This window comes from Cyprinus carpio, chromosome B7 (assembly GCF_018340385.1).
Source record: "Cyprinus carpio isolate SPL01 chromosome B7, ASM1834038v1, whole genome shotgun sequence".
Taxonomy (NCBI): domain Eukaryota; kingdom Metazoa; phylum Chordata; class Actinopteri; order Cypriniformes; family Cyprinidae; genus Cyprinus; species Cyprinus carpio.
This window is the reverse complement of record NC_056603.1, coordinates 39,928,662-39,945,678: the sequence shown is the minus strand read 5'-3', so window position 1 is coordinate 39,945,678 and position 17,017 is coordinate 39,928,662. Positions and strand designations below refer to the sequence as shown.

The following is a 17,017-nucleotide window of genomic DNA, read 5'->3' as shown; positions in this document are numbered from 1 at the left end:
AGTGACTTAAATATGTTGATTTCGTCCACCAAAACGATGTTTACTCATTAGTTTGTTGGCCCTCTGTGTAGGTTACAACATTAACCATTTTAATAACCGGCGAAATGTCACACTTCATTTTTGTTTGAGGTTTATGGAGCATGTTTTAAAAAAAAAAGTGCTGCTCGTAGACTCCTGGAAACAACTTTGCGTGATGACCATAGGTGATGACTAGCGAACTGTTGAAGAATTTTAACCGATTTCAATGAATCAACCCGTCCGAAAGAACCGACTCACTTCAATGAATCAACCCGTCCGAAAGAACCGACTCACTTCAATGAATCAGACTTAACAACTTCAAAGCATTGAAGTTCCTCACATGAATAGTTTCCAGCATATTTTATTACTTATTTTAATTTATTTAAATTATGTTCTGTGCTTTGTGTGAACACAAATTATTTTATTTCTATGTGGCAGAGGCACTGGTTACTGGCATACTTACTGATAAATACAAGTGAATCATAGTGAATCATATGTATTTAATTATTTTTTGCAAAGATCCTTGCAACAATCTTGTAACCACACAGAGTGAAGACAACCCTAAATTATTTCAATCATATTGTGGCATAACTCATGCTGTTCAAATGTGTTAATCAATTACAGCAATAAAATGATGTTAAATAAAGTAAAACTGAATAATTTCGTTCGTATTCAAATATTGTCTGTACTTTAGTTTAAAACATCCATAAATGCTTTAGCACTAATTGTTTTAAGTTAAAATGCATCTCCCTAATTTTGTCAAAAGTCCAAAATACAATATACAAAGAATGATTACATACTGCTCAAATATATTTGCATTTGTAAACATTTATTGAAACTTTTAACAAACACAGATTCAGTAAGTCAGTCATATTCACGATGACATACCACAGATAATCCTAATCTGACAGATAAATACATGTTTTATTAAATAAACAACATTTATCTTAGCAATAATCAAGGTCTTGAACTGTGATTTTTTTTCCTGTTGTTGAACTAAAAGAGCAGGGATCTAGAGACTAACACACTTGTTCTCAATTCAGGACTGAGTTTTTTTCCCACTATAATTAAAATATAAATGACATTAAAATGTGAACCAATGAAAACTTGACGATGTCATCAATATCTATCCATATAAAATGCACACAAACTTCAATGAGACAAATGAAAGAATTAATTTTGCTCATTTCTTGTGGCAGGAACGTCAAATGATTCTAAACACGACAATCAAACAAAACACATGGCAAGAAATTAATTTAAAGATAAACCTACTAAGAGAAACTGTTTTTATCATCCAATAATAATGAATAATACATATGGTTTATTAAAAAAAACATGTGACTATAACTGCATAATAATGACTCACTCAGTGTTTCATTAAAAACTACCTGATTTAAATGCAATATTCTTTGAAAAATAAATGCAAGATTTAACAACAGAAGTACACAAAAGATGCGAACAAACCTAGACATTTTGGTTTACTTAAACTTTTGAAGTTAAAGGCAACACCTGCATATGATGATTTTTCACGACCTGCCCTTTAAGCCAAAGCAAGTAGAGCTGGAATATACATGCAAGTGCTTAAAATGCTAAGAACAATTTATTAGAGAAGCATATGCATAATGAATATATGAACAGGTACTCCACAAGCTGAACAACAGTTCAAGTACCAAACACGTCCCAAAACTAATGTTCTCACCAACAATGTTTTCAGAAAAAAAAAGGTATTTAAACATCTCTCAAATGCATTATTACAAAAAGGCTGAATAACAGTACCACACTATAGAAATCTGCATTGTAAGAAAAAGCGTGCATATAATATTAAAGCACGGTATGACTGTAACTCTATGCTCAATTTCAGCAATTGCACATTGTCTGATGTTGAAAGACAACATTCATGCAAAAGTGATATGATAAAATTTGAAACAATGACAATATTTCAGAAATATTTCGAGTTCTCCTTAAAGGGATAGTTCACCCAAAAAAAGGAAAATTCTGCCATTATTTACTCACCCTCATGTCTGTTTGACTCTCTTTCTTTTGTGGAACAATTTTTTTGTTTTTATCCACAATGGAAGTCAGTGGTTACCAACATTCTTAAATGTAACTGTTTTTCACAGAAGAAAGAATGTCATTCAAGTTTGGAATGACATGAGGGTGAGTAAATGACAATTTTCATTTTTGGGCAAAGTATCCCTTATAAACATGTTGTATTTAAAATATCAATTTCTTTTTAATAGCATGACTCTTGCTATTCTCTTCTCTTGGAGATGTATCTCCACTTGAATCATTTGGTCAAACTCCTTAGGAAATAAACCCAAAGCAATTCACTGACAAACATAAATAAGCAGCTATGTGAAGGCTGTGGACATGTGATTTGTCAAAATGATGAGCGAATTAAAATCCATTAGCAAAAGCTGAACCATACCTGAAGGACCTGATCTTTCCAACTACACTCTAGATTAATTTAAAGGAGTTGAAGTCATTTCCAAGTACATTTAAAAACAAAAAAGCATGACAATCTGATGATAGAAAGCGTGACTAAGATAATGCTGCAGGTTAAGTCCTGCAGGTTAGACAGAAATGTGAATTTTGGCAACAAAAAAAAAAATGAGCCAATGGGCTTTGGAGCTTTTCCAAATAGCTAGTTGAGTGTAAACTAAAGAAGAGAAGATGAGCAGGAGTTTAGAGAGTGGTCTTGCTGACTCACTCACTCAAACAAGTCAAGGCCTCCAGACAAGAGAAAAAAATATCGGTGACAAAGTTTGCAGGAGTTCAGGAGGATTTGTGCTCCAACATGTAGTAACGGTACATGACGCCCACAAGCACAGCAGCTAAGGTGGGAATTAACCAGGTGGTCCATGACCTGAGCAAAAGACAAACACTTGTTTAAAAAAACATACAAGCCAAACATGAGTGCCGTAGTTTATGCAGAACATAGTCTGAACTCTTACCTGGTGTCTTTGGAAGTTGTAATGTACACTTCCTAGAACAGAAATGTGATAAAGCGAGCAAACATTAACAAACCACAACAACTCTTACATGAAAATCAACATGTTCATGCATCAGTCACAAAGGTCAGGAGACAGTAGTTTTTGTTTGTTGTTTTTACCTTTTTTGACACTTTCATTCGATCATCCTGAAACAGAAAAATAGAAAAGAATGAAATATAGAATGAAGACTCAGACTAGATAAGGGACGAATAATCAATAAGATTGTACACATCCATAGTTTACAATCTTTTACTGCATTTCTATTAACAATACATATCTAAAAACAAGCACAGTGAACTAATCCTAGTAGTATCCTGAAGTAATCCTAAACATGAGAAAGCTTCATATTAAAGGGATACTCCACCCCAAAATGAAAATTTTGTCATTAATCACTTACCCCCATGTCGTTCCAAACCCATAAAAGATCTGTTCGTCTTCGGAACACCATTTAAGATATTTTGGATGAAAACCGGGAGGCCTGTGACTGTCCCATAGACTGCCAAGTAAATAACAGTGTCAAGGTCCATTAAAGGTATGAAAGTCATCGTCAGAATACTCCATCTGCCATCAGACGTGCAATCTGGGTTATATGAAGCGTCGGGAACACTTTTTGTAAGTGAAGAAAACAAAAATAATGCCTTTATTCAACAATTCCTTTGTAAACAGTCTCCTCTGTGTTTCTCCATATCACCGTATGCTCTTCTGTATCAGCCGTGCCACAAGGATGAACTGTTTCTACGTGTATTTAGCTTTGATTTGAAAGAAAACAGTGCATCCTTGTGGCACGGATGATACAGAAGAGCATACGGTGATATGGAGAGACACAGAGGAGACTGCTGACAAAGGAATTGTTGAATAAAGTTGTCATTTTAGTTTTCTTAGCTTACAAAAAGTGTTCCCGTCGCTTCATATAACCCAGATTGCACGTCTGATGGCAGATGGAGTATTCTGACAACGACTTTCATACCTTTTATGGACCTTGACACTGTTATTTACTTGGCAGTCTATGGGACAGTCACAGGCCTGCCGGTTTTCATCCAAAATATCTTAAATTGTGTTCTGAAGACGAACGAAGCTTTTACAGGTTTGCAACGACATGGGGGTAAGTGATTAATGACAAAATTTTCATTTTGGGGTGGAGTATCCCTTTAAGCTTCAACATACTCATAAGCTTTTAATATGTTTGAGGCATGTTTTGCTCAGCACATAACTTGCATTCGATAAGGTTGTATCCTTACCTAATATTTAAAATTCACATGAGTATTTCCAGTTTGCATAAAGGCTCAAACTCAAAATGTTAAATATCACAAACTTCAATTTGCACACTGTTTGGAGGACAACACTGGGCAGGATGTAGAATATTAACTTTATTAATAAAATATAACAAAAAATTCAATTTGGCTTTTTAAATCAGATTAATCAAAGACATAACCGTTTATCAAAATAATTGTTAGTTGCAGTCCTAGACTAGATGATTACATTTAGTCATTTAGCAGACACTTTTATCCAAAGAGACTTACAAATGAGGACAATGGAAGCAATCAAAATCAACAAACGAGCAATGATACACAAGTGCTATGACAAGTCTCAGTTAGCTTAACGCAGTACACATAGCAAGGTTGTTGTTTTTTTGGATTAGATGACTAGATCACAAAAATGTCATGTACAAGCAGGAACATTTTCTTAAGACTTTCTTGGCTAATCGTTAAACTAATAAACGTATAAGAAAAACAGCAAACACTACCATATGAAGTTCGCCGATGTAATACTGCTGGAGCATCTCTCTGGCATCTGTGGAATGACCCACATCCTCAAAGCTTTCTGTTGCATCTGCGCCTGCTTGCTCCATCAGAACCTCTTCACCTCCTGGATGCTGTCAAAGAAAAGACGACGAGGTTTATATCCTTTGGAGTCACACCGGCACTCTTCAGTGATACATCTGATGACAAATGTTGCACAGCATTCAAACTCTAATCTCACTTATGTTACACAATGATGAGAAAGTTTGACACTCTGGCAACTAACATCAAGATTTCTGTCTAAGCCTTGTGTACACAACATGTTTATGCAAGGATCCAAGAACCGGTTCTTATAGCGTATTAGTGCCCACGCACTTTGGTTCCCAATGTGTTTAATTCTTTTAATATATATATACAGTACAGGTCAAAAGTTTGGAAACATTACTATTTTTAATGTTTTTGAAAGAAGTTTCTTCTGCTCATCAAGCCTGCATTTATTTGATCAAAAATACAGAAAAAAAAATGTAATATTGTGATATATTATTACAATTTAAAATAATTTTTTTTAAATTTATTATACCTTTAAATTATCATTATTTCTGTGATGCAAAGCTGAATTTTTAGGATCATTATCACATGATCCTTTAGAAATCATTCTAATATGATGATTCATTATCAAAGTTGGAAACAGTTCTGCTGCTAAAATTTTTTCAGAACATGTGATACTTTTTTAGGATAGTTTGATGAATAAAAAGTAAAAAAAAAAAAAAAAAAAAAAAAAAAAAAAAAAAGAAGCTATGTTTTTAAAATATAAATATTTTGTAATAACAATATACACTACTGGTCAGTAATTTGGGGTCAGTAATTTTTTTTTTCTTTTTTTAAAATAAAATCAATACTTTTATTCAGCAAGGATGTGTTAAATTGATAAAAAGTGATAGTAAAGAAAATATATTATTAGAATTTTTGTTTTATTTTGAATAAATGCAGTTCTTTTTAACCTTTTATTCATCAAATATATTAGACAGCAGAACTGTTTCCAACACTCATAATAAATCAGAATATTAGAATGATTTCTAAATGATCATGTGATAGACTGGATGTTACATGTGACACTGAAGGCTGGAGTAAATGATGCTGAAAATTCAGCTTTGCATCACAGGAATATTTTTTTTTTTTTTTTAAGTATATTCAAATAGAAAACTATTATTTTAAGTTGTAATAATATTTCACAATATTACAGTTTTTTCTGTATTTTTGATCAAATAAATGCAGGCTTGATGAGCAGAAGAGACTTCTTTCAAAAACATAAAAAATAGTAATGTTTCCAAACTTTTGGTCTGTACTGTATATACACATATATCTTCATTAAAAACTCACAAGCCATGAAACAAGTAGAGAAAAAGTAAATTGGAACATTATAACCTTTGATTAGAAGAAAAAAAAAAAAAATTTGGAAATAGGGTCCTTAACAGCTTAATGAATGAAAAAACTAAAATCCCATGAAGTACTGTGAATGACAATGAAATTAAAAGTGATGCAGAAATATAGTGATGTAAAGATGTATATTACACATATAGAAAAATATATATTTCACGTTTACTGCAAAATGTGTCATACGCATAATGCAATAAGCATTTCTCTCTTGTGTCATTCACAGTGCGTCACAGAAGTGGGTGGTTCTTCAGGTGCAAGCTGCTTGTCACCGTTCTTTGATTGGTGGAGATTTGTTTGCAGAATCATAGGTAATGTAGGTTTTCACCAGGGGCCTATACCATGAAGCCGGTTCAGCTGGCTAACCAGGTAAGTTCAGTTTGCCACACTTCCTCTGGGTTTTAGTAACCATGAAAGCGTTCATTACCACAGCAGCTTACACTCCTTGGCCAACCTGCTCTCAGGTAGGTTATGTTTGGTTGAGAGATCTCAAACAAAAATTTGACCAATCAGCTTCGAGCAAAGTAACACATCTCTGACAAAATGTCACTCCCCCAGTTTCACTTGCTCCAAACTGAAGGGCGCCACATAGTAAAACATTTTAAAGCTAAAATCATCAGGCTTTTATAGATGATTATTTTATTATAATTACTTGATATGATTTATACAGTTATTATAACTGCACAAACCACTTTAGTTTTAGAATTATTATTAAGCTTTTATTTTAAATTAATACATAGATAATATACAATTTAAAATAAGCTTTATATATAGCAATATAAATAAGGTTACACTCGCGTGCTGCAACAACACCGTAGTTACGTCATTCAACAATGAAAACAAATAACTAGGTTGTATAAAACTTAACTTAACTAAACATGAGTCAGGATTGAAGGGTAATACAACTTTCGCCACGTGGAGGAAACACAGCTGCAATCGTCGGTTTTAACATGACAGCTCAACATGAGCAGGCTAGCAGAGCTGCTAGCGTTACGTGGCTAATACCCAACGATCCCGTGTCCCATGTTTTGATAAAACACATTTCCGTAGAGAGTTAGCTAGTCTCATCTTTCACAGTGTTGTATACTGCAGTGAATCTAGTTATGCTAACTCACTAATCGGCCCACAGAGACTGTCAGCAGGTAGTGTTTCGAGTCTAGACACATTCCAGCTGAAAATGACCGAGAGCAGCCCATCCGTAACGTATATAAACAACAGAAAAAATGTAAAACGATGCAGGATTTAGTGCTGTATGGTTAAACAGGGGTGATGTGGAGGAGGACATGATGAAACGCCAACCCTCTTACCTCCTCCATGAAACTTGTGATATCGTAAACTTTATCATGGATTATGAGCCATGTGTCTTTGCTCATGTTATGGATTTGGACCTCCTCGCGTGTGTAATACTTCACGCCGCTGTCCTCCGGCGCGCACGTATTTTCGTCCTTCACGTCCTGGTTCTCTCTTCTCACTGAGCTCTCAGTTTCTTCCCCCATATTCACGCGGTCTCTGTCGCTACTCTGCTGGACTTCAGTCAGCTGTTACCTTCTAGCTTGGAGCTGTTTTTAACACACCTAACCTGCCCAGGTCAGTTCTTGTCCAGCCGGCGCACCATTTGACCACCAGTCACGAGAAATTACCCAATCCGTTCCCTCGAACCGAACCAGCCAATCAGCGCTAGGCTCTGCAAACTGCCGGAGACGGACCCGGTAACAGCCAATCAGAATCAAGAGCAGATCATCACGAGACCGCCAAACGTCACACGCATGATTACACACACGTCGGTGTCAAGTTACGCAACCCCAAAAGTCCTGAATACATTTTTGTTTGCGTGTGTATATTATTTTGTGATCGGATTGATGTGTTTATCATAAGTTGCGTTATAAGTGTATATTTAGAGGCGTAAAAACTTGTTCACCACGTCAAAAATCAAATAATCTAGCCAAAAACGTAAAGAAAGTTAAGGCAAACTTTTAAGTGGCTTGAAAAAAAAGACGTCTTAATATCCAATATGCTGATTATGAAAGGTTTTAGGACACAACCATTGATGGTACAACCATATTAACCCTTGATTAAAACATATTTGTATATCTGTGCTGTAGTTAAAGATGTCATAAAGTCAAAATGATCTGGTAAAAAAAAAAAAAAAAATATATATATATATATATATATATATAGATATATATATATATATATATATATATATATATATATATATCTTGAAAATGTATTTGAGTGCAAATATTCAAGTCTCAATAATAGGCATATTCAAGTAGAGAGAAAGAGAGAGATTTTGTTTTTTTAAGATTTTAGGTTTGCATTCTCAGACTAAATAAATTCACACCACTGCTATTTTCTAGTTGTTGCTCTGAGTTTAGTAGGCCTGTGCCAAAAGCAAGCATGGAAACTGCAGTCGTGTTGAGAGGAGGTATTCATTTGCTCTGTTTATTCTGTCTCTTCCCTGAAACCAAAACTAACAAAACCTTCCCTCCAAGAAATAGCTAACCAATCACTCATTCAGTCATTCCAAACAAACTAGATAGTGAGCAACTCTCCCTCATTTGCATATCGAATCAGCTAGTGGTGAGTGCCATGTGTGCGCTACTGATATCTGTTTAGGGAAAACAGAGGACTCATATTTGGTCTTGTCTGTAAAATTGCTCATAAATAAGACCATGTAGGTCCACACTGAGCCTGTGCACTTTCCCATGTTTACAAACTGAAATCTGCAGATTCTGATGTTGTATTAATAACAGGGGAGAAATATGCGAAATCTAGCATGCACATGAGTATCACAGGAAGGAGACTGTCTTTGAGAACCCAAGTTATTTATTTATTTATTTTTATTTCAGTTGTTTGAATTTGTAAAAATCAGAGAATTATTATTTTTATTTTTAGGTTTCATTTTAATTATTTAAACTGTTAAAGATTTGGTGCCACACTTCATATTTATAAACTAAATGGCTGTGTTAAATAATGTTTTATCGTTTAATTTAATTAAAGTAAACTTAAACAAACCAATTGTGCCAAAGCAGGTTGAACTATGCAAAAGCTGGATGGTTGCTGGAGTCACAAGAGTGCACTGCTCAAACTTTTATATGTTCAGTCTTCGAGTTTTGTAACTTCCTTAGCCCTCCAAAATGTTTCCAGTGCTGTTCTGAGTTACAAGTGACTGAATTATTCTCTACTTATACATGTGTAAAATGTTAAGAGTACTATAGTAGACTTTGCGATTTATCCTTTCTTTTGTGTATGACTCATTCCACTGATTCATGCAGGAATGAAATGTGCTGCTCAGACATGCCGTGTATGACAGCTTGAGTCCACTATGGCTTTCTCTGGAACCATTTTTGTTGGCGGGGCTAAAAATGGTAACTAAAGATTGTGTGAATGTAAGTCATGTCATTAATTTCACTCAACTGCAGGCGACCTCATCTAAAGTAGCATGCAAAATGTGGATCCAGGAGTGAGTGGTCAGGAAATATTGTTTGTTTAATAAAAAAAGCAAAAAACAACATAAAAACTTCATTTCCTTTTTTTCACTATATAATAAAAAAAAAATAAAAAATTATTTATTTATTTATTTATTATTATTATTAGCATTTTTTTAGTTATTTTTTTATTTTAATTTTTTGTACTTAGTTTATGGAGACCCACATTCAAGGGAGGATCCAATTCCTTGCGGCACTGGAGAAAAAATCTTCAGGTCCTTAGGAACCGAGGCAGTTAGCATGAGACTGGACCAACCTGAAATATACTGTATAGCTACACAAGTTACCAACCATCACAGCCCGGACCCTCGCCTTCTGTTATCACAGTTTTGATGTGGACACTATTTTGCTCTGTTTTCACTACTGCAGGTTTATGCTTTTGTCAGATAGTTATTATCATTAACTAAAACAGTGTAGGTTTGTTTTGGTAACTAACATGCACCACAAGTAACTGCTTTAATTATTTATTTCCTCCCTCTAAACTTTTAGCATTTGCGCATTGTGACTTCCTTTCGGTTGATTTGTTTTTGAACAGGGCAGAGAATGGCTTTTCTCCAGAGTGCATTCTTTTGTGTTTCATTTCCTTCTCCCTCACAGAGAGATAAGGGAGCAATGACGCTTCACAGTGTGAGCACTTGTAAGGTCCGGCTTCAGTACATGGATTTGATGGATAGCTCACTCAGATGTGCAAGAGTGAAGTTTTGCGTTGCTATTGTTATTGTGAATGATTCATCTGTGCATACTGTGAGTACTGTTTTCATTAATCTTCAGTTTACTTTGACTTGTAGCATTGATTTGCTGCTGATGTTAACCTGCTCCTCTTGTTTATTTCTTCTCCCACCATCTTTTATTTAGATCACTTTTCACAGTCCATGGGGATCCCTATTAAAATGTTTATATATTAACAGAGTTAGACAAAGCACACAACTATTACTTGAGTGAAATACAGATACTGCCAATCAAATATTACTCCATTTTAAGTGAAAGGGCTAGGTCTAATTCAATTATTCAATATATTAAGAAAAAATGTTTTTAAATACATATTTAATATTTTGTGAAAGTACAGAATCACTGTTGCAGCATGTAATACTTGCAATACTGTATGCCTTTGAAGCAACTTGCAATATATTACGCCTACTGAATGCACTGTAGTATCATTGAAATGAATGTTAAAAACCTATAGGAAGTGATTACTGATAAAAAGAAAGAAAAAAATAAAGACAAAAAAAAATAAAACAAAAAATCAAAACTGGCTACACAAAAACGCAACAAAGAATATGGCTTAAGGGTACATAAGTACAGTAATCAAGTAAATGTACTTATTTACTGTCCACATCTGTATATTAATGTTTGACTCTAAAGTGTCACTTCATAGAATAAAAATAGTTTCCCCTCATGTTGGTCTGTGTATGATTTTATGGTTCATATTAGGTTTTCTAAAAAATATACAGTGCATCTCTAAAGGTTCCAAAGTATTTATTTTCTTCCTTAAACTTCCACAGAAGCACCGTGGAGTTTTCCAAATAACCTTTTAGTGAGTAGTTAAAATATTTTTTTCTTAGTGTGAATGTTTATATACATATATATATATAATATATATATATATATATATATATATATATATATATTATATAATAAAATATAATGTTCAAAAATGTAAATATGTTCAAAACTGACGTGTTTCCAATAAACTTTTCATTCATCTATACTGTATGTAAAGTGGTCTTGCCAAACAACCATTGCTCACCTTTTACAATATTTGAACAATAGTTTATTGTGTGTGCATGTTTACAACAAATTATATGCTTGGGACCTTGAACAAAGACTGATGTAAATCCTTTTCAAAGGGAATTACATCACCTAACAAACAACAACAAAACAAAAAAACAACAACCTCCATCACAACAGTATTTGTTGGTTGCTTTGAATGTGTGTGGATGGATTCTAAATCATACTGGCTAGTTCTTGCTCACTATAGATGCATATTAAATATCAAATATGTTCTGATTTGGCGATGATTGGGATGTGTCATGCAGCGTTTTTTGCTGGTAGCATGAACAGACCTGTCACTGCACTTCTTTAGGCCTTGCCAAATTGTACATTTGGAGTAATAAACTGAGAACAGATTCAGTGAGGTTTGTACAATAGATGCCTTCTCGTGTTGCATCCATCTACAGTTTTAAAACTCGCCACAAGGTGGCAGTAAATGCATTTCGATAAGGCTGTGTGTAGCGCTAGGGAAATGATCCACAATAGTTATACAATAATATCCAATATACAATAACATATAATACAAATATATAGATTATGCATTTTTACATTATGCATTGTTCATTCGATATGAGGACAAACATGCACACCTCCAGTCTGCTCAGACAAGCGTGTATATGACAGATCTATCTGAAATATTCATTGAATATTAAACATTTTTTCAATTTATCAGAATAACAATTTGAGAGAAAACTAAAATTTCTTTAATGACAGCAGAGACAGCAGAATGACAGCCTGATGACAAACTTTTTTTTATTTTAACTTTAATATTGTAAATAAATACAAATTCTAAATAAATATTGTTTCCTTAATATTTTATGGGCTGACGATATGCATTAAATTCCATGACTTTTCCAGCTCAAAAAAATGACACACATACAATTCCCTCATGCAGTATATCTGGGTCGTTCAAGATAAATAAAACAGTGTTTGCAGTTTTTTGGCAGTTTTTAAAGGAATACATTATAATATTTTAAATCTTGTATTGTATTATTTTATTCTAGGGCACTCTATTAAATGTCATATTTTAAATCTTGTATTGTATTATTTTATTCTAGGGCCCTCTTGGAAATGTGCTAAGGCCCCCTCCCAGCTTCTTGATTGAGACCCAAAGACTTATCGTTATAACTTAAAGATTTATTTCTTTGTTTATTTATTTATTTATTCATGTTTCTGTTTACTTTTAATGTGGTTTCAGACATTTGAACCCCGTTTTCCACCTCTAAGTTTGAATCAGATATCTAAACATCATTGTTTTTATTAGTCTAAACACACATTTTGAGCACTAATCCATCTACCTCTGTGTGCTTTAAGTCACTGCATCATTTCCCACGACACACAACAGATTTCACTTCAATCCAGTAAATATTTGCATGCTTTTCCCTGGCAGAAGGACAGCAGACCATGTAATGGCTCTGTCCTCTCAAGCGCTAGTCGACAGTGAAACCTAATGGTACGTGCATAACTTGCATAATGTTACATGCAGACAAAAACAACTAAGATGGATACAAACTGGCCAAGAGAGCAACAGAACAGATGAAAGGTGGACCTGGTCATCAATGACTCTTGTTTATTTCCGTCCAGGCAAGGAAATGAGTGATTGGGATCTCAGATTAGCGGCACTAAACAGCTGGGAATGTTTACACAGGAAATTAGATGGTGATTTTCACTTTCTGTCCCCACTGTGCCATATGGAGTGATGCATTAGGATTATTCTGAGGATGAATCACAATTCAATGCCTCTATGAATTTCAGCAAGACGCTCATGCATAAAAATCCATTCTGTTATGATGCAGCCAGATGCAGTTTCATGTTTATTAGTGTGCTATCTCATTTTAAAAACCCATGTTTCTTTATCCGAATTAGACAATTAGACATTGCACAACCTGCATCATGTCCATCGGATCCAGTTTTTCCTTCTTTATACTCTCTCTTTATACCGCCATCTGTGCATTGAAGTCAATGGCAGCAGAGTGTGCAAAGATAAGATGTGAGAGTTTTACAGGTTTTATTGAACGCTGTACAAACTGGGAAATCTCATCCTGAAATGTGGCATGACACTTCAGGAGACTCGATATGTCACCACAGCAACGGATCATCATCTACACAGCCTGACGGGTCAGAGAACATCACATGAACACAGGCCTGACAAAAACACCCAAGGTCAAAGCTCACTGCAGAGGCGTGACAGCACTGATAATTAAATCCACCCACGGTCTTTAATATACCAGAGCTTAAAACATCTTTTGTAGCAGCGAGCTGCATGTGGTTAGACACATCTAGGTTTTTAGACTATCAAGGTTTTGTTCGTTCAGCTGTGATGGAATAGTGCTTTTGAATCTGACGGACATGAATAGCTGAATGATGGAGATACAAGAATAAAAAACCTTGTGAAATTCTCTGTGAGTTATAGAAGGTGACACAAAAGTTAAAACAGTACATGTTGTTGCTAAGACCATGAAATCTTTTCAGTCTTTAAAGGGGTAGTTTGAATTTCTTTCTTTTCTTAAACCTAAAAGAAGAACATTTTGAAGAAGGTTACTGGTCTCCACTGACTTGTATGAAAAAAATACTATGGAAGTCAATGGGGATCAGAAACCAACATTCTTCAAAAAATCTTTTTTTATCTGCAGAAGAAAGAAAACATGTTTGGAACAATTTGAGGTTAATTAAACAATGACAGAAGTCTCATTTTTGGGTGAACCCTTTAAAGGAGAAGTCAGTAATTTTTGCCTATTAAAAAAGTTTTACCATTCATTCATTAAGAAATAAACGGCACTTTTGAAAAATGTTTAAAATGATCTACACTCACATGAAATGAACACTCCAGTCATATCAGTTGCATAATAAACGCTGATTTATTCTGCTTTGAGCTGGTCACTTCCAAGTTAAGATCACATGACCAGCTGAATTTTCTGACTTTATCTCAATAACCTTCCTGTTATGGAATGGAATAAATTATGAACATCTCTTTGTTAATAGCACAATGCTACAAAATAACTAAAAACATTTCACACCAGATGTCAGCATGACTTGTATCGGCCAATAAACATACATAGATTTAATTCAATTTTAACTTAAAATATAATCTTAAATCTAAAATATTATAACTTAAAATACAACCTTTAAATATTGGTTATGTTTTGCACAGCTTTTTAAGTAAGGGTTATTCTAATATTTAGTCTCAGTTATGACATGTATTGGTGCTTTAAGTGCAATATTTCACAATTATTCTTTTTTGTTAGTTAAAATCTATTCAAATTTCAAGTGGTTGTGAGAACGGCACATATCAGTAAAAAAACAAAAGGATGCATTTGGTTTCACTTTTTGTGATCTCACTAGACTGGAGAGCAAGCAACAGAAAAAAAGACATGCTGCTTTAGGCAAATATTTTGCCTCTGCCATCAAAAAGAGAGAAAAATAACAGACATTTTTGAAAGCAAATCAGCGGCTGGAAAGGGGAGTATTTATTGTGAAATAACCTAAAAGCATGGTTGCTGCAACCACTGTATTCAGTAATAAGGAATAATATTCGTAGAATCACAGATTTTTAGGAGAGCTGAGATAAAAGACAGGCCACAGCTGAAGCCCCCTAAATATGGTCTAGCGATGGCCATGTTTGAAAGAGATGTGTAATGATGAGAATGTAAAAAGAGGCTCTGAATTGCTATCATTACAATCAGTATAATTAGAATCCTGCTTGGGCAGTTCCAGCTGGCACAGATCAAGCTATCAGATGTCACTACACATGGCTAAATCTCAAATAATCCTGAATTTTGATGAGTTTTCACAGCCATAATGACTGTTCAGTGACTCTACCTACATTTTTGTAAAACTCCAAAAACATTACTATACATAGGCTTACAATTCACTGCAGTTTCTGGCTGAAATCATCACTAGTGGCAGTAAAACACCAACCACTTTAATTCTTTAATTCTTATGATTACAAAGGCAGATGATCAGTTGATTTACTTTCACTCAATTCTTAGCAGAAAACTAAGTTATGACCTCAAAAACACTTTTACCATAGAGCAAGATTTGTAAACAAATACATTTGATGTTTGTGTCACATGACCAGCTCTATATGTACAGCTTTTCTGACATAGTAAATTTGCTCCGTAGCTCACCCGGTACAGCATTGCACTTGTACTGTGAAGCACAAAAGCTCAAAGACTTAGAAGCTAGCTAAATTGACATGGTTCCGTTGGCAAATGCGTTTTTATCTTAAGTTTGCTTTTGTTAATATTATCGGTTAGTTTTAGGGTTTAGTGTAGGCTTTAAAACACAACAGAGCATTCACCTTACAGCACCCCTCCACGAACATTTCATTTCTAAACTGAGGTGATACATACAATAACCAATGTAAAAAAAAAAAAAAAAGTTGCCATATTTATGTTCATCTGTTTCGGATAAAACTGAACATGATGTGCAAGAAGCAATAATTTTGCAGAAATGTTGTCAAATGAGCCTGGGTTGAATAATAGCCAAAAAAATTATAATAATTTCTCGCCTTTTATGTCCCATATAAGAAAGCAAGCCATAAGGATGAGTAAATGATGACACAATTTACATGTCTGGGTGAACTATATCTAAGTTCTTGACCTTATTTTGAACACACACATACACTTTTTTTTATTGCTATCCTCACTTACATAAATGGACTATAGTGTCCTGCACCCAGTAGTAAAAAAAAAAAAAAATTTCAAAAATTATATCTGGTGTCTGTATAATTTTTGGTGTGTGTGTGTGTGTGTGTGTACATATACATATATATATATATATATATATATATATATATATATATATATATATACATATATATATATATATATATACAGACACATATATATATATACATATATATATATATATATACATATATACATATATATATATACATACATACATACACACACACACACACAGAATTTAAAGTAGAATCTGATTTCATCACACCAGCAGAGGAGCAAGTATCTCCTTCATTGTTCTTGCTGATTAGGAGGTGACGGTCTTTGAGTGTCTGTTTGGTGCTCTGCAGCCCCTTCAAATGGCATAAGGGCTTCCACATGATCTAATATGGTCTTCTACACTCATCCTAATTTCATCTCCATAACAACAAACAGCTACAAAGTCACTGCCCAGCTAGCAGCTGAACCACACGAGCAGGCTTTAAAAATCAGTTTCGCATTAGCAGCAGTTCAACAACCCCCCAAGGTGTCACTGCAGCTTCCTTTACTTGTGCAGTACAGTCACTGGATTTGCTGTTAAGAAGCTGGTTTAATCAGCCTCACGTAGTGGTCTTGTTGTTAAACTCTACACAAGTTTTTCATGCAACTGAACAGATCAGAAGAGAAATATGCAAAACAGTCTTTATTGACCAATGCAGATATTTATTCTTTTAAACGAGCCTACTAAAGCGATTTTAACCTTCAGGGATGTTGGAACTTGATTTGATATGACCACCATAATCAGATTTAGGTGAGACTCTATCCTCATTTTTCTCCATTACAGAAGGCAAGAAAAGAGCTGAATTGATCAGATCTTCTGCAGCACTACAGAAGTTGCTGAGCCA

At 34.3% G+C, this 17,017-nt stretch overlaps 1 protein-coding gene across 1 annotated transcript; it reads right to left on the bottom strand.

Annotated features, from left to right (window-relative positions):
- Positions 1-826: 826 nt before the first annotated feature.
- On the bottom strand, positions 827-7,864 carry LOC109093341 (cytochrome b5-like). Its single transcript, XM_019107067.2, has 5 exons — positions 7,492-7,864; positions 4,756-4,884; positions 3,131-3,157; positions 2,973-3,004; positions 827-2,884 (listed from the first exon to the last, which is right to left on the bottom strand). The coding sequence occupies exons 1-5, from the start codon at positions 7,678-7,680 to the stop codon at positions 2,794-2,796; spliced, it is 468 nt and encodes a 155-aa protein (XP_018962612.1). The 5' UTR covers positions 7,681-7,864; the 3' UTR covers positions 827-2,793.
- Positions 7,865-17,017: the final 9,153 nt, after the last annotated feature.